Here is a 22683-nt window from a genome sequence, read left to right on the forward strand (position 1 = left end):
GACCCCAACAATCACCGCGAGCATCCCCAACAGCAAACATACCATCAACACCATAACGAATCCCACCTCCCACCCTCCCGCCATTGCCTTCCCTCTCACAAGCGCCCTCTGCAGCCTCCAAAACCTGACCGCCCCAACTAACACCACGACAATAGCCGTGCAGATCAAGGTTGCTGCAAGTGGTTTCCCGACCTTGTAGAACCCAAAATGCGGGTTGGGGGCAGCGGAATGCTGCAAGTGGAACAGTTGAGCAGTCAGAATTCCTGTCATGACAAGGATGAGCGAGGTGCGGAGATAGCCCAGGAAGGTGCGTTCGAGTGCTAAGCGCCTCGTTAGCTGCCGAAATGTCAAAGGGTGGACAGGAAACGAGACACACACCCAAATGGTCTCTGTGCGTTCCTTCGTCGATGCTCAGACTAACATGCTCAGTCCAGAGCTTGACAACTGAGTCATACCACCGCTCTGTCCTTGCAACTTCGTCTCTACTCAGTCCTTCCTGATATACATCGACCTGCGTATTCGTTCCACTGACGTCAGAAGTAGAGCGCCTCAGGTCTTCTCTAGAGTCACTTGTCGGCCTGCGCAGCAACCCGTTACGCGATCGTAGACTTTTGACACTAGGTATCGCACGCGGTCCATCTAGTACAGGTACCCTTCCGCCATGTACAGGTCCCAACTCCTGCGAGTAGCGCTGTCGCTCGTAGCGCACTGCAGCTTCCGAGTCAGGATGTGGTTCTGCATGGGCGCAATCATGCAGAGCCGCTGGAGGTAGGCCAAGTGGTGATAAAGTGTGAGGTGGTGCTGGAGCGCTCATGGGTACCTAAGGTCTGCGTGACAAAATAGTAGTAGTGTGGAGCTTGGGGGTTGTGGGGATGCGTCGGAACGTCGGCTGGGTGATCGCGCACGCTCTTGAAGATCGAAACCGCTTGTCATGTACCACGCCCTTATCTAACGCAACACCTCACACTATACAAGAGAGAAACCGAACACCCCGTAGTTGCCTAGGTAGGGTATCGCTATACAGGAAAGATCAAACACCCCCTCTGTAGCTGCCGAGGTAGGGTGTTAGTATATAAAGGAGACATGAAGCGCTCTTTACGTAGTTGCCTAGGTATAGTGTTCGAGTCTCCTATATATGGAATGACTTCGTTGTCGTGCTCACGCCAACAACTGCCTCACGCGAAAGCGAGCCCGCCTACTACCACGACGGCAGCAATATACGCTTGCTCCATAGCCCCATGCGTTGCCCTCGTCGCAGCGCCACTCGAAGTACTCGAAGGAACAGCATCTGTGCTCGATGGTGCTAAAGTGCTCATAGAAGAAGAAGAAGCAGTAGAAGTAGAAGCACTCGCCGACCCAATCTCGTCAACATCGTCTGGCGCATCATACAACTCGTTCCCATCACTCGCCATGGTCCATCCCAACACAGCACCGTCGCTGCTCACAGCTTTTCCACGTACAAATCCCTCCAACTGCACATCAGAAAGATCGATTGTTGTTTCAAATCCCGTCCTCCTTGCCACTGTGAGATTGTTCCAGGTACGTGAATCGCTCGCATTGGCCGTGCATACAACCCAACTTTCGACCTCGGTAGCCCCGTTCCAAGAGAAGAATGCCGTGCTTCCGTCTTGGTCCCAGTGCACATCCGGCTTGGTGGACGGTTTACCCTCCCATTGCTGGCGATATGCGCGGTATGCGTTTACAACATTGCTCTTGCCAAACTGTACGTCAAGAAGGATGTTGCCTTGGTGATCCAACTCGGTGAAGAAGGGCTGGCTGCCGTATCCAAGCATGAAGTTTGTGGTTTCGTTGGATGGATCGATGGCTTGCAAGCTGCCCTCGTATGTTGCAAAGGTTTTGCCTTGGTTGGTGAATTCAGTGATGAGTTTGACAGTCTTCTCATCCTGATTGACATCGAGCAAGAGGCCTCGCGAGTAGCTAACCGTCTCGGTGGGTCCATTGTCGAAGATGGTCATGCGAGTTTGGTCGTCGTTGAGCCAGCGCGCATCGTGTTGAAAAGCGAAGTTGGCAGCTGGGTCGACGTCAAAGTCTGATTGTTTCCCCTGAAGGCGCCAGATGATGCTTCCGTCTTGTCCAGATATCTTATATATGGCATCCATAACACGTGCTGAAACTAGATAATCACCGTTGCTGTCCTTCTCGACGGAGTTTACATGGAAGTAATCCCACGGCGCTTCTTCGGATCGACCAACGTCGGACGGTAGAGAGTTGTACGACTCATTGATCCCAACATGAGTACTGGCGTTCCACTCAAAGACAAGCTCTCCGGTCTCGATGTTGATTTCCTGGAAAGTATTCTCAAACAGCCAGCCATCCTCGATACCTCCGGATGCGGTCAGATCCCATGGAATGCCGTGGTAGATCAAGACAAGCGCGGTATCGTCAGCAGTGATGTCAAATTCGTGGATATCGCCCATCTCGTCTCCGAAATGGTTGACCTGAAAGTGCGCAATCTCGTCGTAGCTTTGGTTGAGGATATGATATGAGCCTCGTCCGTAGCCATTTAGTAGCTCCCCAGACCAGAGTGTAAGTACAGGCTCGCCCTTGTATGTCTGCGTCTTGAAATCGAAGGGTTCGCTATAGTTCCCTGTCCATATGAGTGACCCCATGCGTTCGCCCGAGAATTCTGACCATACGAATTAGTACATGAATATGGCTTTCGACAAAGGACCTGACCCAGCTCACATGCATGGCTCACGTGCAACATCTAACTGCCTTCCCAGAAGACAGAGGAACATACCAAATATTGCTGGCCAATTCTGCCCACTCGTAGGCAGACCGTTGATCCCTAGAAACACAAGTCCGCTCTGCAACGCTGTGCCATTTCGATTGATCTGCATCTGCGGCGGTTTCACATCCGCATTCGACATGTAAGTCTGGTACGGCGTGCCACTTGGATCAGAGGCTCCATAGCTGTCGAGGTCATAGCTAACAGAATCCTGTGCAGCAACAAGGGGCAGTAGTAGAGACAAGAGCTCCAATGGTGACAGGATAGCCCGGGTAGCGACTGAGTGGGCTTTGTGCATCATGATGGCGCGTATGTAACGACCTACTAGAACCAGACGAGAGAGAGGGAAACCCGAGAATTGGGTATCGAGAGTACAAAGAAAAGTACGAGCAGGCTGAAAGTAGAAGGAACAATGCGAGTGCCGAAAGGTGGCAGCCCATAATGTACCCCAGCCAGGATGCGGCTTGTTGGATTCTCAGCTCATCTCCTCAATCCGGTCTGTCGATTGCTTACACTTGTCCCAGATAAGGAAACAAACCACGCTTACTAGACCTAACACGCGTTCTTGGGCGCCCGGACAGGTCATGGGGGGTGCGATCCTTTAGATGCAGCTTGTAGACAGCTGCAGGATGTGGGGCGGTATAATGTCATAGGACCAGACTTTCTCATCCTACAGACCCTCCATTATACGCGCAGTAATGCTGGCAATTCGTCGGTTAAGCAGCAGAATGTCAAACAAAATGCGCAAGCTGTACAGCTGCGTTATTGCGACGCAAGTAAGCGACAGACGCAAGTCAGGCGTGCCAACGGCTCGCACTGCTGATACGGTAGATTGTGCCGTACGCCACACATGAATGGCGGTTGGTACGTCAAGCGGGCTAGTAACATGATTTGTACGCTATCGCCACAGTCTTCCACTCTCGCTAATCGGTTTCCCTGTTTAATGGGAAATTAGTGGTGGCCAGAATGGCATCATATCTCTGTGCACATGAAACCATCTTTTAACGCGGCAGGCACATTGTGGCACCACGTCACAACGAACATGCGGTTCAGAATACCGTTTTCACCTCTTGGTCTATTATGCAGACTGACTCACTCTACTTGCTCATGAACTTGCTCGCAATGTTGAGCGCACTGCCGAGAGCGCTTCCAGAACTACCACCACCGCTTCCACCGCTTCCACCGCTGCCCCCACCCATCTGCGATTTCAGGTAGAACTTGAGAGCCATCTGTGCAGCCTGAGCAATGGCGTCTTGCTTGGTAGCAGCCGGGTCCTACATATGTCAGTAACAAACTCAGGTGTGTGGTAAGCTTGCAACGTACAGTCTTGCCTTCGCTTTGCTGCTTGTCAAACAGCTGGGCCGCCTGTCCCATGGCAATACCAATGAACTTGTTCTGTCCGCCTTTGGCATCCTCATTGCTGCTGTTGTTGAACATCTTCATGGCTTGCATAGCCGCAGCAGCGCCGACGTTGTTTGAGCTGGCTTGCTCGTTACCGCCGTGGCCACCACCGTAGAACTTCTCGTGCTGCTTGACTGCATCGTCTTCGTCTACATCCTCATCTTTGAGCTTGTCCTTGTTGCCAGACAGCATGCCGAGGACGTTGCTAAACAGGTCGTTGTCGCCGCTGTTTCCAGACTCGCTCGAAGCGTGATGGGCCGCACCTGAGAAATCATCCGAGGCACCACCATAGCCACCGCCGCCGCCGTAGGATGTACCGGAAGAGTGTTGACCCCCGTGACTACCCGAGCCGCCGTATCCTCCAGTGCTACCTCCGGATGGACGGTCATTGTAGTTGTCACCGCCTGAATAACCTCCGCTTGGACGAGACTCCTGGCGCCTGTCGTCGCCGTAGCCTCCGCTAGGACGGTCGTTGTCGTAGCCTCCGCCCTCTTGTCGTCGTCCACCGTGGTCCTCGCGCCTCTCGTCACCCAGGGCTGGACCACCGTAGCCGCCCTCCTGTGGTCTTCCATATTCTTCTTTGCGCTCACCCCCACTGCCGCCGTAGCCGCCAGAGGAGCCATAGCCGCCTCCGCCTCGCCTCTCTTCGTCGCCTAGAGCAGGTCCACCAAACCCACCTTCCTGGGGTCGGCCGTATTCTTCGCGGCGGTCACCGCCACCGCCATATCCGCCCTGCTCGTTTTCGCGGCGGTCGTCTCCACGACCACCATAGCCAGACTGCTGCCCGTACTCGCGGCGATCGTCGTTGTATGACATGCTGGAGATCTATAGGTTCACTTTCTTGTTAGCGACGCCCAAGTGGAGAACAATTGACTGTTAACGCTCGCAATTCTTCCAAGCTTGCTCGGAAGCTCAAAGGCAGCCCGCCTTCCTTGGAGCTATGCGGCGCGAACATCCAAGTAGAGAAGGTTGTAGGTCATTGATGGCCATGGGAAAACAATGACTTACAAAGCTTTAAAGAACTGAGGGGTGTATATGAATTAAGGATTGGGAAAGCTTGAATGTGCAGATGTGTGTTGAAGAGGGTGGCAGCTATAGCTTCTGTCGACCTTGGAAGTTGCTTGCCCCTCCTGCAGCGCTGCCCCTCACCATGACGTATACCACCCACTATTCGGCAAGCTTCCCTGTCATGATTCGTGCTAGTGTTACAGCAACATGCGTGCAAGATAGATAGGAGGGGGCATATAGACCCCTAATTGACCCTGATCTAGCAAATGTGTCTGATCGGATGAGCCCTCTTAGTGCTCTAGTATCCAGATACCCTCTGTACCCCTGAGTACCCCTGGACCTTGGCAATCATATGCTCATCGAGTGTACGACCATCACCGAACTGGCCCCATAATGTCACTACCAGATGAGCGTGATCATCAACAACTAGGTAATCGGTCAACCACCATTTGTCCCCTCTGCATCGCAACTAGCTTCATCCAAATTGCTCTTTTTCGGAACCGCTGGAACACTCAGCCCCAATGCCTGAGGTCTGCAGCCCATGTCGCTTGCGTGCTTGATGTCCCACCCGTCGGTCGTCCCGTGTCGGATCGTTCTTGCTCTATTCGCCCATCTGGAAGCTACCCCTCCAACACATCAGATGCGTCCGAACACAGCATATCATGTTCAGCCACTACATTAATCCCGCAATACAGCTTCGGTGCACTCGCGGTCATACTGGGGCAGCTGCAAAGGTTGTTTTTGCACTAGGAAAGGCCACCCCGAGAGTCTAGGACCCTGCTCGGCCATATCTGTGCGGTGGCTTCGCGGTGTGACAATGGAGACTGAGATGTTCACCATGACGTTTTTGGTGATGAGTTGCTGCCGAACCATTGCGCATTCGGACTTTGCCGAGATCTAGAGCGGTCCTCAGCTCATAGTTCAGCTTCACAGGGATCGGCAACGACAGCAATAGAACAAAAGCGGCAGAACCAACACCAAACCTGCTTTTGGTGTTGCGGGGTGATAGAGGGGTAGGTCTGCGCCCGAGAGAGCATATATAAAGAGATGGGATGCCTGCCATCGCTGTCAGCCTTCAACAAGCTCCAATATCTTTCTGCACGATACAATCTTAGTCTTTGACTCTTCCAAACAAGCACCAGCCTTCATCACCATGTCTTACAACGACAATGACCGCGAGGACCGTACCTCAGGCTACGGTAGCAGCAACCGTGACGACAACGAGTACGGGTCCAAGTCATCCGGATATGGAAACAATCAGGAGGACTCATCCTACGGCAACAAAAAGTCCAGCTATGGATCGAATGACAACGACAGCACTTCCTATGGATCTTCTACGCGCAGGAATGATGACGAGGATACCTATGGATCGGAGAAGAAGTCATCAGGATATGGCTCTTCCGACCGCAATGACGACTCGTACGGGTCTGGCAATAGGACCTCCGAGTTCGGCTCATCGAAGCGCAATGACGACGACGACTCGTACGGTAGAAAGAATGAATCTAGCTATGGTTCATCAGACCGCAAGGATGATGATGACTCGTATGGAAGCAAGAATCAGTCGAGCTATGGGTCGTCAAACCGTGACAACGACGACTCTTACAGTTCCTCTAATCGCAGAACCAACGACGATGACTTTGGCTCAAGCAACAAGACCTCTGGAGGCTTTGGAGCTTCCAAAGAGTCTTCTTATGGCTCAGGAAACACTTCTTCTGGGTATGGTGGTTCTTCGGGCCGTGACGACAATGATTCGTACGGAAGCTCTGGACGCAGGAATGAGGACAGCTATGGCTCCAATGACCGTGAGAGTTCCGGGTATGGAGGTTCGAACAGGAGGAGCGATGACTACTAAGGGCTGATGTGACAGGATGAGATTGGTTCGTCATGAATGTCAGCCCATGGGTTCAGGTTCTCTTCCGATATCAGAATTGAGCGGGTATTGTATTGAAATTATAGCTTAACAGTAAACATTCATTGCACGCTGTCGATGCTAACCAATAATGACTGGACCGTCCGAGGCGACGTCATGTGCATCACGCCATATAGCGCAAAGATCGAACACCCCTCATAGTTGCCTGGGTGGGGTGGCTTCTCCTCCTCTCCGTGTAGCTACCCCTGAGTAGCTCTCTGCCTATTCTGTAGTTATTATGCTAACTACAGGCAAATAATGCAGTTGTAGGATGCAGAGGCATGTTTAGTGGCACCCAAGGGCTAACATCGTATCCACAGTGCTAGTTTCTAACAGATTCGAGATGCTGGAGTATTACAACGATGCCAATGACATTCCCGATTGACAACAGAATGAGTTCAAACTATGTCCATCCTAACAATTTGTAGAGACATCAAATATCAATCCAAGACCTGTCCGCAGGCAGCACCTCTCCATCCACTCTATTCCTCTCCTGGAACGCTTCCACCAAACCCTTTACGTCCCCCAAATCCTCAACAAGTATGCTGGCATTCTGTCTCGCCATCAAGAGAAGAGCGTCGAGTTCCTTCTTCTTAAGAGGGCCCTGTGCTGCTCTTCCGAACGATTGAGACTGAGGCTGGGCCACATAGCCATCTGGCCTATGAGAGTGCATCAAGTCGTTGTCTTGTATAGTAGCACTTGAGGCACGTGAGAACATGCGAGCCAGCAGGCCACGGTATGCTTCCCGCCTCCTTTGAATATCGTTGAGTGTGCGCCACACCTCCCATTCGCGCTCCCAGCATCCAGCCAGAACCTTGTTGCTAAAATCTAGTATGCGCTTGAGTTCTGCAACCTCTTCCTGTAGGCTGAGGTTCTGTACATCAAGTTCCCTGACTCTGCGGTGCTTGTTCTCCAGGTTTGTGCTAAGTTCTGGAATGAGGTCTTCTTCCACGCCAACGATGCGATCTTGGAGACCACAAACAGCAGTGTGTAGCTTTTGGACAAGACGCACATCTAGTGGTGTAGCCGACGTGGCATTACTGTGTGGTACAAGATCGGGAAATGGTGGAGGGTGTGGAGGAACTGAATCGTAAATGACGTCGTAGTGGAGGGCGAGTTCGGATGGTGTCAGTAAAGAACATAGGAGGGTGAAGACATGCTCTGATACACGATCAGGGGGCGATGGTGGGTAATGGCGATGACCGTTATGGAAGTCGTCACTGGAGCCTGATGATGGAGGGTAATAACCTGGTGGTACGCCATTAGTTAGCTGAGTTGGACTCTCTTCGTTGCCTCCACGCAGTGGCCAGTCGGAGTGTGGGGGAGGATAACGGAGAGCGCTACTTGGTTTTGGGTGATTGTGATGTCCAGTGTCAACACCATTAGGTAGCGACTGCTCCTGTTGTTCCCCGGTTTGTTTGATATTTTCCAGTGACAGCGACCGATGCGCATGCCCAGACTGAAGACGGTCATGAAATTCACTTCCAGCACTGGGATGGCTGAAGTTTGGAACAAGACCAGCGTCTACCATATTGACAGAGTAAGAATCTTCGTCACAAAGCTTTTGACCGGCAGAGATGAGGCCGCGTTCAACTCTTTCTCTGACTCTGGCTCTCGTAGCCGGATCGATAGCCTCGTTGCGTAGGATACTGTTGAGCACTGAGTTCCACGTTAGCCGTTCAGGCTGCTCCGTTTCGGTTGATGAGCGAATTGGTAGTCGTCTTGAGGTAATTCCTTCAGCTTTCATCTGTGATAGGTTTAATTGAATCGGCGTGGAAGAGATATCAGCCTGCGGTACTAGATCAACAACAGCTTCAGGCGCAGTAGTTGAACGCAGTGGTGCAGCAGGCGTTGATGTCGTCGGTAAAATGAGTTCCGGTGCATCTACTGTGACCCCTTTGCTGGCATCAACGTCCACAGAATTATCCAAAGGGAAGTCCATAAAGCCGTCCCACTCTCTAGTGCCAGGCGTGATCGGTCCTCTTGATGGAGACGAGGGCCGAAGAGGAGACGGGATCCGCACTGAACCGTGTGCTTGCGGAACTGTGGGGGTTTTGTTGCGTTCTTTCCATCGCCGCAAGTTTTCAGCGTTTTGTTTGGCCGTCAGATACCCACTCGGCACGGGTCTCGGGTACTGTTTTCGTCCTAGCTCATCAATCTTGTTCTGCTCTTCCCACCGCCTTAGATTCTCTGCGTTCTGTGACGCCGTCAAGTACTCGCTCGGCACAGGCCTTGGCAGTAGCTTCTGCTCACCCTGCATCTTTGGACGCCTTATTGGAACTCTTTGCACCTCCTGTCTAAGCTCTCCACCCGGTGGGCCAGCGTAAATTGGCTCTACATCAGAGCCCAGCATGATGCTGTTAAAGAAAAGCTGCTCCCGTGGGTAAATGTGGCCTCTGTACGGGCCTCTGTCGATAATTACCGGAAGCTCGTCAGGCGAATCAATACCTCTGGGCGCAATACGCCCGTCATCAAGGTCATTCTCAATTTTGTCGCGTGCCCTTCGCCTCTCTTTTTCACGTTGTTCTGCTAGTTGTCTTGGTGTAGGAGATGGCTCATGGATTGTGTAGTAATGAGTAGGGCGTCGGAAGTGGTGTTTGAGCCGCTGGAATGATGGCATACTCGTGATTTGGGTGCTGAAAACTTGGGTTCGTAGATGCTAGATGATCCAAGAAGACCAAGATTTGAAAACTTAGTTCCCGATCATGGGGATGCATGCGTTGTTTGGCAATTCCATCTGTCCGATTGTGACAAAGGGGCGTTTGCGGGCGTGTTGGCTGATGGTACCTTCAGTGACAATCACACAGTTTTGCATGACCATGGTGATGTTCGAACACGTTTACCTGCAGTGGAATTGTGTCAGCAGTCGGCAAGTGATTGGGCAGAAACTGGGAAGAGCATGATGGAGGTTATGAAAAAGGCGATCCTGAGTAGAAAGGGTACCGTGATGTATTGAAGCCTGGGGGTATTGTCGCCGATGGCGTTTATAAATATACACTACTTGTATTGTAGTCTCTCACAGTGAGACACTTACTGTGAAGCCATGATCGTTGTTCGGGGTATGCAACGATGGTAAATGCGCCAGAATAAAAGAAGAGACCGCTCCAATGGCTATGCAACCACGAGAATGCAGAAGAAACGCCCCCATGCCGTGTAATCGTGAACCGTAACGCCGAAGAACCTCAAAACCTCTTCTTAGCCTTGGCAGCCATGGCCGCTAACTTCTTCTTTCGTTCCTCCTTCTCACGCTTCAGCCGGTTTTCCTCAGCCAGTGCCTCGGCGTCTTCCTTCTTAGCGACCTTGAGGGCTATCTGTTCCTCTTCTTCGACATCCCAGATACCACCTTCCATATCGGAGGAAGCGTCAGAGGCATAGTCTTCTTCTTCATCTTCCATGTCACTAAGTTCGTCCCAGTCTGCATAACCATCATAGCGTCCCTTGGCCGGGTTCGGTTTTGCCTTGACGGCTGGCGTGCCATTCCGACTCGACGTTGCAGGTACGCTTGCAGGTCGGGCTGTTCCTTTGTATCCGACTTCAACAGGCTTCTTGGCCGGCCGGGCTGTGCCTTGGTATCCAACCTCGGATGGCTTCTTCTTGTCTTTGGAGGGATCGGCTTTCGGGTCTAGGGTCCTTGAGGGTAATGCAGCAACAGGCTTCTTGCCCTTTGCCCCAGTACTTGCTTCTGCCTTGAGTGCCAAGCGCTCTTTTCGTGACAAGATCTTCGTTGGCTCGTGCTTGATTGGCGGAGCGATGGGCTTTGTCGCATCCTTCTCTTTGGCTTTCTGAAGCATAGCGAGATACCCTTTCTTGGGTGCGGCGGACGAGGCTGGTGTTGACGTGGTGGCCGGGGATGCAGGCTTGGGCACAGGCGCAGGCGCAGGCGCAGCGGCCTTGGGTCTGGCCGAGGGTGCATTCGACGACTGTAGAGGCTTCCGGACGGGGGGGTTTGCTGGCTTCGATGATGCTGGAGCGGCAGTGCCACGATATGGAACAGCTGTGGTGGATGCGGATGGGGTAGGTCTCGACGTGGCAGGCGACGAGGTGGCACGCGCCACGCCGTTTACCTGCGCTGGTCCCCCGACGGCCTCCTTCCTCTGTATCTTGACTTGTCCACTCTCGACCGGTCCCGATGCCTTGCGCTTCAGCTGAGGCGTCTGTGAGGCACCTGCACCATTTGGCCCTCCACCTGGTCGCGACACTGGCCTAGGGGCTCCGGCAGGCGGGGCTTGCTTGGATACTGTCGCCTGTGCCTTTGCGCTCGGGTCGATTATAGACATGATGTCTTTGAGAGACTAAATGATGCAGTCAGCATGTGAGCGGCGGCATGGATGGAGTCGCTGAACTCACACTCATAGTGGGCAACTGATCAGCGTTTGACTCAGGGCTACCGGTCGTCGAATCGATTGGAGGACAAGTTGTACATGCTTTCCGGGTAAGAGTCTCCGGTGTCACTAGTCGTCGGTGACTGATCGCGCGCGCGGTGACGGGGTGAGGCGCACGGGACCGGTCGAGGATTGAAGAGGCGAGCGGCCAGAGAATGAGCGGTCGGCGGCGGCGCAGACAGGTCGTTTTTATACCCAGACCTTGCTTAGCCCGGCCACACGTGACAAGGCGGGCGTTGGGCGCTAGCCGCCTTTTGGTATAGCGCAAGTAGCGAAATCCCACCAGAAGTCAATATTCGCGGTCCTCGAACTTTTTCCTCTGAACGACAACCTACAGCAAGAACTTGTAGCTTCAGTCTCCGGTCCCGACGGTACGCACCACTCTGACACTACTCCCGGCAGCACAATACTGACAAGCGCAGGTTAAATCGATTGAACTCCTGTTCCTACAAACCACCAAACTACAATCACAATGAAGCACCTCGCGGCATACCTCCTCCTCGGCCTTGGTGGCAACACCTCGCCCTCCGCTGCCGACGTCAAGGCAAGTCTCTTACCGCGCCGCTCTCTGTGTCTGTCCCAATCTAACATCGCGACAGGCCGTCCTTGAGTCCGTTGGTATCGAGGCTGACTCCGACCGTCTTGACAAGCTCATCTCCGAGCTTGAGGGCAAGGACATCAACGAGCTGATCCAGTCTGGTTCCGAGAAGCTTGCTTCCGTTCCCTCCGGCGGTGCCGGTGGTGCCCCCGCTTCCGGTGGTGCTGCTGCCGCTGGTGGCGCCGGTGAGGCTGAGGCCGCTCCTGAGGCTGCCAAGGAGGAGGAGAAGGAGGAGTCTGACGAGGACATGGGTTTCGGTCTCTTCGACTAAGCGCATCGCCATCGCCAAACAAACACCTTCACCGACCTTGACGAAGTATGATCCGGCCAATCTCTCGACCATCACGAGAATCATGCGCAATGAGAACGATTTGGGGCGTGTCGAGCGTGCACTGCAAGGGGTTTGGAGAAGGATACCGCGGCAATACTAGAATATTTGCCTGCTGAGATACCCGGAATGAAGCCATGCACCTCCAAGCACTACAGGTTGTCTACCTCTCCTCTGTGACTGCGCCAAACCCGTGTTGTGATGGTGATTTCTCTAAGCGCGTAGTTCCTAGATGAGATTGAAATGTTGCTGAGCGTGCTGTACTGCCTTTCTCGTATTTTATGTCAAAGTTTCGTGGCAAGCATGTCACTGATGGAGTCCATAGAGCAGATGCGACTCATGTAGAATTTCTAGACTGGCGGGAAACGGATGGATTGGGGTGAAAGTGAGAGGGATTTGTTTGTAGATACTAAAACCTAACTTAGAAGCGTAGGCAGACCTCTATGACTTTCACAAAAACGCAGCAGCGTATACCTTTGGAGTAACTGTTCCTGCTCAACCTTGCAAATGTTCGACTCGGCAAACAGAGCTGCGCAATGCCTCTCCTACGAAACCAGGCTCTGGAATGGACCGGGCTTTGAAATAGACCCAACGGCACAACACGACCAGGTGGAACTGGAAAGGAAAACCGAAGCAATGGCCTACCATCATAACAAAGTCCGTCGTGACTTCCGTGGTGATCATAGCGGACCCGCGCTAACGAGTCTCGCTTAGCGCACGGGGCAGCTACACCTCTGGACTTGAATTTCGAACTGCCTCCATTGCCGACCGACAACTCCCCTCGCGACCCCAACGAAGTTCTCCCATCCGCTACTTCGACAATCGCAAATATGGCTGACGCTGACTACGATCCCGAGGCCGCAGCTGGTACGCCCTTGCCCTTCCAACGCGCCCTTCCTCCACACCCGCACCGCTTCCCTTTGGATACGTACAGGCACAATGTGACAGGACACGGCTAACGAAACCAACAGCCCTTAAGGCCAAGAGGGCGTTCCGCAAGTTCTCTTACCGTGGCGTTGACCTCGACCAGTACGTCCCCCGACCCCCGCGACTCTCCGAAGCGACGGGGAATGTGTACAAATGGTGGCGGTATTCTGATCAATGTGCAGGCTCCTCGACCTCGGCTCTGAGGAACTCCGCGACCTCGTCCACGCCCGTGCCCGCCGCAGGTTCAACCGTGGCCTCAAGCGCAAGCCCATGGGCCTCATCAAGAAGCTCAGGAAGTCCAAGCGTAGGCAGCACTGTCCGCACAGTTGACGGGAGACGACTAACGCTAGACAGAGGAGGCCAAGCCCAACGAGAAGCCCGACCTCGTCAAGACCCACCTCCGTGACATGATTGTCGTCCCCGAGATGATCGGCAGCGTCATTGGTGTCTACTCCGGAAAGGAGTTCAACCAGGTCGAAATCAAGCCCGAGATGGTCGGCCACTACCTCGCAGAGTTCTCCATCTCATACAGGCCCGTCAAGCACGGAAGGCCGGGTATTGGTGCCACTCACTCTTCCCGTTTCATTCCTCTCAAGTAAACGAACTGGGTTTTGGTTGCATGGGTTCTTTCGTGGGGCGGATATGTACTTGACGACCTAAAATGAATACAGGTGTTGGGTGCATTTACTCTCGATGGCTATGACGTACACAACGATCATGGCGGGCATGAAGATATGGTGTAGATAGCACCACCATTACACTCGAGATACCTCCACAGTGCTTCCTCTACTGGGTGACGTGTACTTGTTGTGACTGGTGTTGAGCATGCTGGTCGACTAGGTTCAGTCGCTGCACTGCATTGCACTTCACTTGCGATGAAGAGAGACAGCAAATCAACAAGTTAAAGGGCAGTGGTAATCAAATTGGGTATTGTTACAGTAAGAAATGCAAACGACGTGTGCTCTCGCTACCTCCCAAGGCGCATCTCCACCTTTGCAAAGTTGTACAGGGCTCGCAAGAAGACCTGATAATTGACCCCCTTGTTGTCTGGTAGGTGGCTGTATTGCTTGTTAGTCAGGACCTCGTCATGTAAACAAGACAACTTACAACATCTCCGTCAGCCTCAGCTGCCACGGTGGATAACCCTTGAGTTGTACTGTAGGGCTAAACAGAATCAGAAGGTCCGGTTCGCTGGAAACATGGTCATTCAGCTGGGCATCGATCAAATCAGTGTTGATCTGCTCTTGTCGTACGTCGCCCTTTTGCGCCATTTCGGCTAGTGTGCGCGTCAGATCGACAATGGTGTCGCGGCCGTCGTGTTCAGAGAGAAGGAGAACGGTGAGGTGTTGACGTTCGTCCTCCTTCATACCGTCGTCGGCGCTCTGAGGAGGCGTGTTGGGAGGGGAGTACGAGGAGAGATGGGGTGCGCGCAGGGAGAGGGTGGGCTTTCTACGGGGGCCGAAGTAGGCTTCTAGAGTTGACCAGATGGAAGCGTGAGTTTGGGGGAGGTAGTTCTTAAGTACGCCTGTTGCATGTTGTTAGCCAGCATCCTGCCTTTGCGTGCTCTGTTTTGCAGCCAGAGGGTCAACTTACCCGTCCGCTCATAGACACTCAGAAATGGTATGCCGGCACTCGCGGTCCAGGCTGCGATCTCACAGACATCGTTCACTAGTCCTTCCAAGCCGGCTGTGCCCTGGCTTCCGTCATCTTCTTGGTACTCGACTATCACGCTAAGGTGTTTGGGCAGCTTTTCCAGGTCCTTGACATCGTGGGCTATGAACTCTGGCGTGCGGTGGTGGTACTTGAGCAGAGAGACAACCTTGCCCCTTACCAGTCGGTAGGCGCGACGGAAACGGAAGAAGATGCTGAACAGGAGCGCAACGACGTGGTAGATGGCAAGATGGAGGAAGGTCTTGATAGGGCCTACGAGGGGCTTGCGGTTCTGCTGGGATGCGCGTTGACGGCGGTCGCGGAGAGCCTTTTTCTTTTGCGCTTCCTTTTCGCTGTCGGACGGTTCGGAGGGGAGAAACGGCTTCAGGAGTTCTTCGCGTTGCTCGACCGAGAGCTGCTTGCTTCGCCTAAAAGCAGCTTCTTGCTTCGGGGTCAGGCCGGTGGCAGCCATTGCGGGCGGTGTAAGGGTGTTGGACGACCAAACGAGCTCGCCAGCCAAAGTCTATGTGTGGGCAATGAGGCGGTCCAAGATTAGCGGAAGGAGAGGAAGGATGCGCGCGTTAGCTGGCCATGTCTGGCAGACGTGAGATGATGAAATATCCCCGGTGAGGCTGGTGCATACGAGGTACGTGTGGCGGTTGCCGTTCCTGCCGAGCGTGCGCCAAGTGTGGACGCGCACCAGCCTGCTCCGCCATGCGCTGAGGCGGTCATGACGCGGAAGCTGTCGCAAGTGGAGTGAGGCTGTAAACACGCGAGCTTGTTATTTTGGATCTGTGTATATGTCCAAGTCCTACCAAGACAGGACTGGTGGCATCATAGTGCATGAGGTCACCCGTCGTCCGTTCGGCTGGAGCTGCGGCAACGGTACGACGGACCAGGGACCGAGGCGTGGGGTGCGACAAGCCACCGTCGCGACTTGGGCATGTTGCTGGCTGTATCACAACGTGCGAATACACTGCAACGCAACAAGAAATACCTCCTCAGTGCCATGCGGTAGTGAGAGGGCAACATCCGCTAGCAACACCTGGTCGCTTGATGCTTTGCGACGATTCAAAACATCAGCTCCTGGGCAATCGGGGCGGCACTGGCCCGCTGGGCAGCTGCGGTAGACGCCCGTAATACAAGACTCGAGTAGTGCTCAACCTCCAAGGCGGAGTCGCTCCAATCTCCTGTAACAATGCAGCGCATCAGCTCCGATGGCTCGTCGGTACTGACTCACCAGACGTCGAGGGCATCGATACGCGCGCCCCAGTTCACCCTAGAGAAGTTCACTGTAAGCAGTCGTGGCAGTTCAGGCTAGTTTTCACATTGACCCCCGCAGAGCAAGGATTTCCTCGTAAAAGACTTCATCGAAGACCTCTCCCAGATTGCCGTGCCTGCGACCCGAAGATCGGGAGGCGCCGCTGGCCAGCAGACCTTTGACCCGAAACCGCTCATCCGCACCTTCGAACATGCCCTCACACGACTCAACAGTCTCTCCGAGGATCTGGAAGAAAAGGAGTCTGAGCTGTCGACAGCTGTGCGCCGGGCGGAGCTACAACACAACCAGAATGTCGAATCGCTCGGACGGAGACTGGAGGCGGCCATGGACAGGTTCCAACGGCTGGACAGTTCGCTGAATGGCAGTGACGAGGGCGGATCAGACACGGGAGGCAACGTTGCTATGCGCATCGGAGAGCGGCTCGAAGAGCTCGATCGCCAGCGCAAGAGAGCCCTGGACGCAAAGTTTCTGATTGAGTGCTGGCAGGAAGTTAGCGAACGCGGCGAGCTCATGATCCTCGAGGACCAACGAAAGAATGGCGACATAGTACGGTGTGCCGAGATTGCACGCCAGCTGCTGCGCATCAGCACACGTCTCGACCCAGAGGGCAGCCAGCGAGTCAACGGCGAGGCACCGAATGGCATGAAGAGGAGAACGATGCATCAGTCAAGACACAACACAAAGGAGGTCATTGAGAAGTTCTTGGAGAACCTGGAGCAGGATCTCCTCAGCAAGTTCCAGGAATGCTACGCGCGTCCAAACTACCCTGGCATGCGCGACTGTGCCGTCGCGCTCAAGGGCTTCAACGACGGAGCCAGTGTCATTGGAACCTACGTCAACCAGCACTCGTTCTTCATCGACCGCATGCAGTTGAACGGAGAAGAGCTGGCGACGGATGTGGAAACTTGGGATCGCCTCCAGGATCCTGATGCCGAACCGCCGGGTGTCGAGCCGACGCTGCAGTCTCTTATTGACGAAGTCAAAATCGTCGTCCAAGATGAGTCTGCCATCATAAAACGAGCTTTCCCTTACTACGAGGAGGTGCTGATCAAGTTCCTGGAGCGCATCTTCCAGCAGTCAATACAGAGTCGGCTGGAGATGGTGCTTGACAAAGCTGGAGAGCTATCATCACTCGCCTTTCTGCGTTCGTTGCAAGCTTCTAGGAGCTACATCACACAACTGGTAGATGATCTGAAATCACATGGGTTGACAGAGCATCCAGAGCCTGCTACATCCGCAGTCGCCGCTACCCTTGACCAGCAGTTGGAAGAACTTTTCTCGTCTTACTTCATTGGAGAGAAGTACATCGAGCGAGAAAAGAAGAACCTGGAGGAACTGTACTCCTCGCTACTACTCAAATTCACCATCTACCACTCACGGCGCAGCAAGATGCCTACATCATACTTTGGATCGCTAGCTCAGCGAGGCAAGGAAATGGCTGCTTCCGCTCGTGACAAGTACATGGAGCGCTTGGAAAATACAGAGCTACCCGCTAGTCAGAAGGCGACCCTTCTCCGCATTGCTGGCTTGAAAGAAGATCAGCAGGAGAAGAAGGATATTGAGGTAACGGATGAAGATGGCAAGCTGTCGCTACCAGTCGCGAAGCGTATGCTCAAGTGGCTGGCAGAAGGTGTCGGACGTGGACTCGAGCTGTCGCCTGGCAACGAGACACCGAAGGATGTGCAGATACTGCTTAACCTTCTACTACGACAGATGGGCGAAATCTACTTGGAGACGGCCTTGGACGCGTAAGTCATGTATGCCTCATATGAGTACACCACTAATATCACTGCAGCGCACAGGATCATGCCGTTTCGCAAGAGAACTCAAAGACACCCCCGGATCTCACTCACTTCCCATCGCTACATGCCATCACCACTATCCTACATCTTCTTCAACAAACCACGACCACTATCATCCTCCCTCTATGCACACCCAATCTTACCATTCGTCGCGAGATCGAAAAGTCCATTAACAACACAACATCGACCCTCGAATCGAAACTATCCAACATCTTGAATCTCACGTTGACAGCATCGCTCAATTGGGTGAGCAGATGTCTATCTCAACAAAAGAAGACCGATTTCCGACCCAAAGAAGAAGACCTTATGGTAACAAGCGAGACGCAAGCCTGTCGCGATGTCTCTGCATTCCTAACCCGCGTCGCCTCCCAAGCCTCTGCCGCGCTCTCCGGTCGCAACCTCTCCCTGTTCCTCGCTGAGCTCGCTCGCGGTCTGCGGTCCCTCGTTCTAGCACACTTGCTAAAATTCTCCATCTCACAAGTTGGTGGTCTCAGTGTTTCCAAGGACATGAATCGCTATGTTGAGCTAGTGAGAGGATGGCCCACAGGTGATGAGCTGGAGCCTGGAGCGATGGATGTTTTGACAGACGTCAGTACGCTATTCATCATTGGACCTGAGGCGTTAAGGGATAGGCTCAGGGCTGCAGGCGGACAAGACGCGCAAGAATTGAAGGGCTTCATCGCTAAAAGAGATGATGTTGGAACTGTTGGGGTGCAAAGTGTGCTTAGTGGCTTGTAGAGTCTTTATGTTCTTAAGAGGTTCGCGTGATTGTATCAAGCTATGCGTGCTACAATCATATTTCCACTAGGATTGTATGAGCAGTCTCACCGCTTTGCTCTTGGCCTCGCGAAACCGCTGCAAACAGTTTAAAGGTCACTGTCAACAGACGGCCAGCTTGCATTGCACAGGGCCATTTACAGCGACCTCGACAGATGTATATCCAAACGACTTGCATCTACAAACACATGGGACTCAAGGCTGCAAAGGTCTACTAGTTCGATAGCGCATGATAGTCAGACCGCATAAATTGCCTGGTAAAGACAACGATTGGTTCATACGTTGGATTATCATGTGTTTGGCATTTATAGAAGTGTTCTGCTTCCATCTGATCTTTGGGGGTTCGAGTAGCGGTACCATGTTACAGCTTCGCTGGCTTTGCGAATGCAAAGAGCGACCTTCCCTTCTTTTCCGAATCTTGCCAAACCCACCCGCTTTTATTAACAATTTCTTCTGCGCCACTAGACATTTGTAACAGTGTGTGATCATCTCCATGGTTCGCAAGGAAGCGTCTGTCACTGCTCTTCAGGCGACCGACAATGTAACCTCGGAGCGGGCTGCCGTCGCGATTGAACTCTACTGTGTACGTCTCGACAATAGCCTCACCCTCTGGATCGAAGACAAGCTCTGGCGCCGGAACATCGGTAATCTGTGGTGGAAGTGGGTTGTCCGTGGGATAAGCTTCTTCTTTCCTAGGCTCTTTCGATAAGATTACGACGTGTTGATAGCTCAGAACACCACCATTACAAAGTATCAGTCCTCTCTGTCCTTTACCGTTTCTTAGTTGTCTTGTCATCTCAGTGAGTGCGTGCATTGAGTAGTTGTTGCCGGCCCCACCAAACGATGTCAGACCGCCAAGTATCGTCAATGGTTTGTCACCACCAACGACAGGTAGCCCCAGATGCTGTGCGGCAATTTTAGGGACGATCGGAAAACACGAGTAAATGTCAAAGATGTCGATCTCTTCTTTTCTTACGCCAGACACCCTCAAACTTGCATCAATAGAGCGCGCAATACTAGGCGAGGAGTAAAAGTTGGGTCGTTTCCAGAACTCGTCCGCATCCTTCGTTCCTGCGCCACCAAGAGGATAAATCCATTTCGATTCTGATACTCCCAGTTCTTTGGCAAAAGAAGTTGAAGTGACAACAATGGCAGAGGCGAGGTTGACTGTGTTGAAAGCATTCATGAGCAGAGGATCTGCGCGAGTCCTATATTAGCGTTTGTTCCCAACTGAGGTAAGAAGGATGGCGTACATGGATGACATATCATTCTGTTTCTTTTTCCAACTGTCCCGATCTCTTCTTCACTTCTCGAACTTCCGTGACTCCATGCGTATTCATTATTCTTCGCAACCTCGGAGAATTCGGCATACAGCTTTGCGCTCTCTTGGTGGTTTGCTCTTGGTGTCTGGCCGCGATGCGCACGGAACGCGTTCTCGTAAAGTGGGTAAACATGGATCGGTGCACCGATCTTGTGAATAGCGCCGAGGTCTTCGCAAGAGTCAGTAGAGGACAGTGTTTGCCAAAGAGAGGAAACTGCACTATTTCCTAGATCGCGGCCTGTAGGTGTGAAGACCGAATCTACGGCTTCAGACGGCGCTGTCCAGCCTGGCGGAGGAAGTCGTTTGGCAGCTGCGCATGCTGATACTGGGTACAATTAGTGATGGTGGTGGAGACGCTAAGGAAATGTGAGATGGCGCGTACACGAAGCTAACGCCTCACCCCCAGTTACAATCGCGACTTTACATTCGCCTCTCGCAACCCTTCTCGCCGCTTCGTCGAAGAGCTTTCCTGGCTTGTCACCCCCATGCTCGGAATATCGCTTCCATTTGAGGTTCTGTTCAACCCCTAGCTTCTCCGCCAGAAGCCCTGGCAGATCCGGGTACGGCCAAGTCCACGTCCTGACGACATCGATGCTGTCGATCGCTGACCGGAGATCGGTATTCGAAATAGACGCAGTGTCGCTGATGGCTTTCTGAATGGCTTCCAGCATCAATGTTGCGGGCTCTTTCGCATCCGCGATGGCAGTTGAGCAGTTCTTGACGTCGCCAACACCGATGATCACGGGGGTGTATGAGGACGGCATATTGATTTAGAAGATGAACTGCAAGGCAAATGTGTCGAAACTCTGGCTGCTCAAAGCACTTTCTAGCTATGATCACATACTGCGCAATCAGGCGTAAGATACATGCCACTTTGGAGAGTCATGACTGGCGTGAGGAGTAAGATTTGCCGAGGTTCAGCGCGCGGCGCGAACCACGGCACGACGATCAGGCGCTGCCAATGATGTGCTTACGCTCTCTTCTCACATTGGATGCGCTTCGTTTTAACGTATGTGCATAGAAGAATGCGAAGATACATGCACCTAAACAAGATTGGTATTGCCATAAGACCATGTTGGATTGCGGGAATTTCGAGGCCGACACCATTCTTTACAATTTGGTTCACATACGGGGATCTCTACGAATTGGCATCGGGTTCTACTGTATAACAAGGCTCTCCGAGACCACGGCCAATTTTGGCGCGGGACCGCTTGCGATATTCCAATCCCTCCATGCAGCATACAGCGACACGATAAAAGCTTGCCCCTCGGGATTGACGCCCTTCAGTGGCGTCCTCTGACCTTCATTGAGGGAATTGACAACCGGCGCTGCAATACCAGTCTCTTCGTCTATGTGACGGCTAACAGCGTCTAGCTTGCTTATTGCCCAATCCGTATATCGTTTTTCGAAAAGGGCCGGCTCAAGGACGGCCATCCTAAAAGCTGTAGCAGCCATCAACGCTGTGCCAGCGACCTCTGGGAACCAGGTCTCGTCATCGAGATAGTTGCGCAGCAAGCCCGATGTATCAGTATCAGCCTGTATGGCACCATCAAGAATGTCTTGAGTCATCTGCAGTAAAGTCATCTGCTCTTCCTCAGTTTTGGATCCATATTGAGATTTCCGCAAGGTGGCCAGTACCCTTGCCATTCCAGCTGCGGCCCAGGCATTACTTGTACACCATGCACCATCATCACTCTTCACATTGCGTACGCCAGCAGCATTGGCTATGTGTTTCCAATATCCCTTTTGCGTACCAAGAACTTCGTGGTATAGCTCACATTGCCGAACACTCTCTTTCACCATGTCTATATCTGCAGTAAAGGTACCATTGTAGGCGAAGGCCGGCGGCACCATGTAGATGAAGTCGGCCCACAAGGATGGGTACGCGTCGCGGTGTGATATCGCACCGTTGGGGTACCTAGGCGTAGTTGAAAGCAGGTCGTGCAGCTGGCGGCTTACGGCGGAGAGATATGGGTTGTCAGGCGCAGAGAAGGTTGCTGATCTGGAAAGGAGGAGAGCAGGGATGCAGAGGGATGTTGGATCGGATGATGAGCCTAACACATGCTGTCAGCATACGCTCTCTCTTTATGAGGTGTCTAGTAAGTATTGAAAGCGTGGGATGTACCATTTCCCTCACACAGCCTCTGACTGTCAGTCCGTATGAATAGTTTTACATACTGCAGTGCTTCTACATCCTCGACCCTCAACACTGGTATCCCACCACCTGGAAATGGGTCATGAAAGACGGTAAATTGAGAATCTTTGTACTCAAGGAGTGCTTCGAACACCGTTCCATACTCCCAACTATGCGACGCGGTCTCTCGCGCTTTATCTAGCACTTTGTCGACCAGTGCCTGCGAAACCATGTCGTGTACTGATCAATTGATGTCTCTACATCGGTGCTTAGAGTTGATAAGTGCGTAGGATGCCAGAGCGCGTGAAGACACGTCTGGAAAAAATATGAAGTTTGGGGCCGCTGCGTCTGGTGTCATGGTGTCATGATGCGCGCCTTCGCCTCTTGCCGCGGACAGAAGCTTGGTGAGGGGTTG

At 53.0% G+C, this 22683-nt stretch overlaps 10 protein-coding genes across 10 annotated transcripts; 4 read left to right on the plus strand and 6 right to left on the minus strand.

The window, feature by feature from the left end:
* Positions 1 to 1175: 1175 nt before the first annotated feature.
* On the minus strand, positions 1176 to 3047 carry ACET3X_006916 (uncharacterized protein; the record flags this gene model as incomplete). Its single annotated transcript, XM_069453098.1, has 2 exons — positions 1176 to 2647; positions 2762 to 3047. The coding sequence occupies 2 exons, from the start codon at positions 3045 to 3047 to the stop codon at positions 1176 to 1178; spliced, it is 1758 nt and encodes a 585-aa protein (XP_069305684.1).
* Positions 3048 to 3569: 522 nt separating this feature from the next.
* On the minus strand, positions 3570 to 5218 carry ACET3X_006917 (uncharacterized protein). Its single transcript, XM_069453100.1, has 3 exons — positions 5159 to 5218; positions 4073 to 4975; positions 3570 to 4023 (listed from the first exon to the last, which is right to left on the minus strand). The coding sequence occupies exons 2-3, from the start codon at positions 4964 to 4966 to the stop codon at positions 3847 to 3849; spliced, it is 1071 nt and encodes a 356-aa protein (XP_069305685.1). The 5' UTR covers positions 4967 to 4975; positions 5159 to 5218; the 3' UTR covers positions 3570 to 3846.
* A 942-nt stretch (positions 5219 to 6160) lies between these two features.
* Positions 6161 to 7135, plus strand: ACET3X_006918 (uncharacterized protein). Its single transcript, XM_069453101.1, has one exon. It carries the CDS (start codon positions 6312 to 6314, stop codon positions 7008 to 7010), a length of 699 nt encoding a protein of 232 aa, XP_069305686.1. The 5' UTR covers positions 6161 to 6311; the 3' UTR covers positions 7011 to 7135.
* A 3114-nt stretch (positions 7136 to 10249) lies between these two features.
* Positions 10250 to 11420, minus strand: ACET3X_006919 (uncharacterized protein; the record flags this gene model as incomplete). Its single annotated transcript, XM_069453102.1, has 2 exons — positions 10250 to 11359; positions 11415 to 11420. 2 exons carry the CDS (start codon positions 11418 to 11420, stop codon positions 10250 to 10252), a joined length of 1116 nt encoding a protein of 371 aa, XP_069305687.1.
* A 501-nt stretch (positions 11421 to 11921) lies between these two features.
* Positions 11922 to 12318, plus strand: ACET3X_006920 (ribosomal protein P2; the record flags this gene model as incomplete). Its single annotated transcript, XM_069453103.1, has 2 exons — positions 11922 to 11993; positions 12049 to 12318. The coding sequence occupies 2 exons, from the start codon at positions 11922 to 11924 to the stop codon at positions 12316 to 12318; spliced, it is 342 nt and encodes a 113-aa protein (XP_069305688.1).
* Positions 12319 to 13205: 887 nt separating this feature from the next.
* ACET3X_006921 (40S ribosomal protein uS19) lies at positions 13206 to 13901 on the plus strand (the record flags this gene model as incomplete). Its single annotated transcript, XM_069453104.1, has 4 exons — positions 13206 to 13242; positions 13347 to 13404; positions 13485 to 13606; positions 13657 to 13901. The coding sequence occupies 4 exons, from the start codon at positions 13206 to 13208 to the stop codon at positions 13899 to 13901; spliced, it is 462 nt and encodes a 153-aa protein (XP_069305689.1).
* Positions 13902 to 14269: 368 nt separating this feature from the next.
* Positions 14270 to 15424, minus strand: ACET3X_006922 (uncharacterized protein; the record flags this gene model as incomplete). The annotated part of the gene is made up of 3 exons (XM_069453105.1): positions 14270 to 14360; positions 14410 to 14827; positions 14896 to 15424. The coding sequence occupies 3 exons, from the start codon at positions 15422 to 15424 to the stop codon at positions 14270 to 14272; spliced, it is 1038 nt and encodes a 345-aa protein (XP_069305690.1).
* A 726-nt stretch (positions 15425 to 16150) lies between these two features.
* On the plus strand, positions 16151 to 18774 carry ACET3X_006923 (uncharacterized protein; the record flags this gene model as incomplete). The annotated part of the gene is made up of 3 exons (XM_069453106.1): positions 16151 to 16246; positions 16295 to 17982; positions 18030 to 18774. The coding sequence occupies 3 exons, from the start codon at positions 16151 to 16153 to the stop codon at positions 18772 to 18774; spliced, it is 2529 nt and encodes an 842-aa protein (XP_069305691.1).
* Positions 18775 to 19174: 400 nt separating this feature from the next.
* On the minus strand, positions 19175 to 20995 carry ACET3X_006924 (uncharacterized protein; the record flags this gene model as incomplete). The annotated part of the gene is made up of 3 exons (XM_069453107.1): positions 20517 to 20995; positions 20067 to 20459; positions 19175 to 20010 (listed from the first exon to the last, which is right to left on the minus strand). Exons 1-3 carry the CDS (start codon positions 20896 to 20898, stop codon positions 19175 to 19177), a joined length of 1611 nt encoding a protein of 536 aa, XP_069305692.1. The 5' UTR covers positions 20899 to 20995.
* Positions 20996 to 21292: 297 nt separating this feature from the next.
* On the minus strand, positions 21293 to 22500 carry ACET3X_006925 (uncharacterized protein; the record flags this gene model as incomplete). Its single annotated transcript, XM_069453108.1, has 2 exons — positions 21293 to 22188; positions 22260 to 22500. The coding sequence occupies 2 exons, from the start codon at positions 22498 to 22500 to the stop codon at positions 21293 to 21295; spliced, it is 1137 nt and encodes a 378-aa protein (XP_069305693.1).
* Positions 22501 to 22683: the final 183 nt, after the last annotated feature.

The sequence above is a fragment of the Alternaria dauci genome, chromosome 6, assembly GCF_042100115.1.
Source record: "Alternaria dauci strain A2016 chromosome 6, whole genome shotgun sequence".
NCBI lineage: Eukaryota > Fungi > Ascomycota > Dothideomycetes > Pleosporales > Pleosporaceae > Alternaria > Alternaria dauci.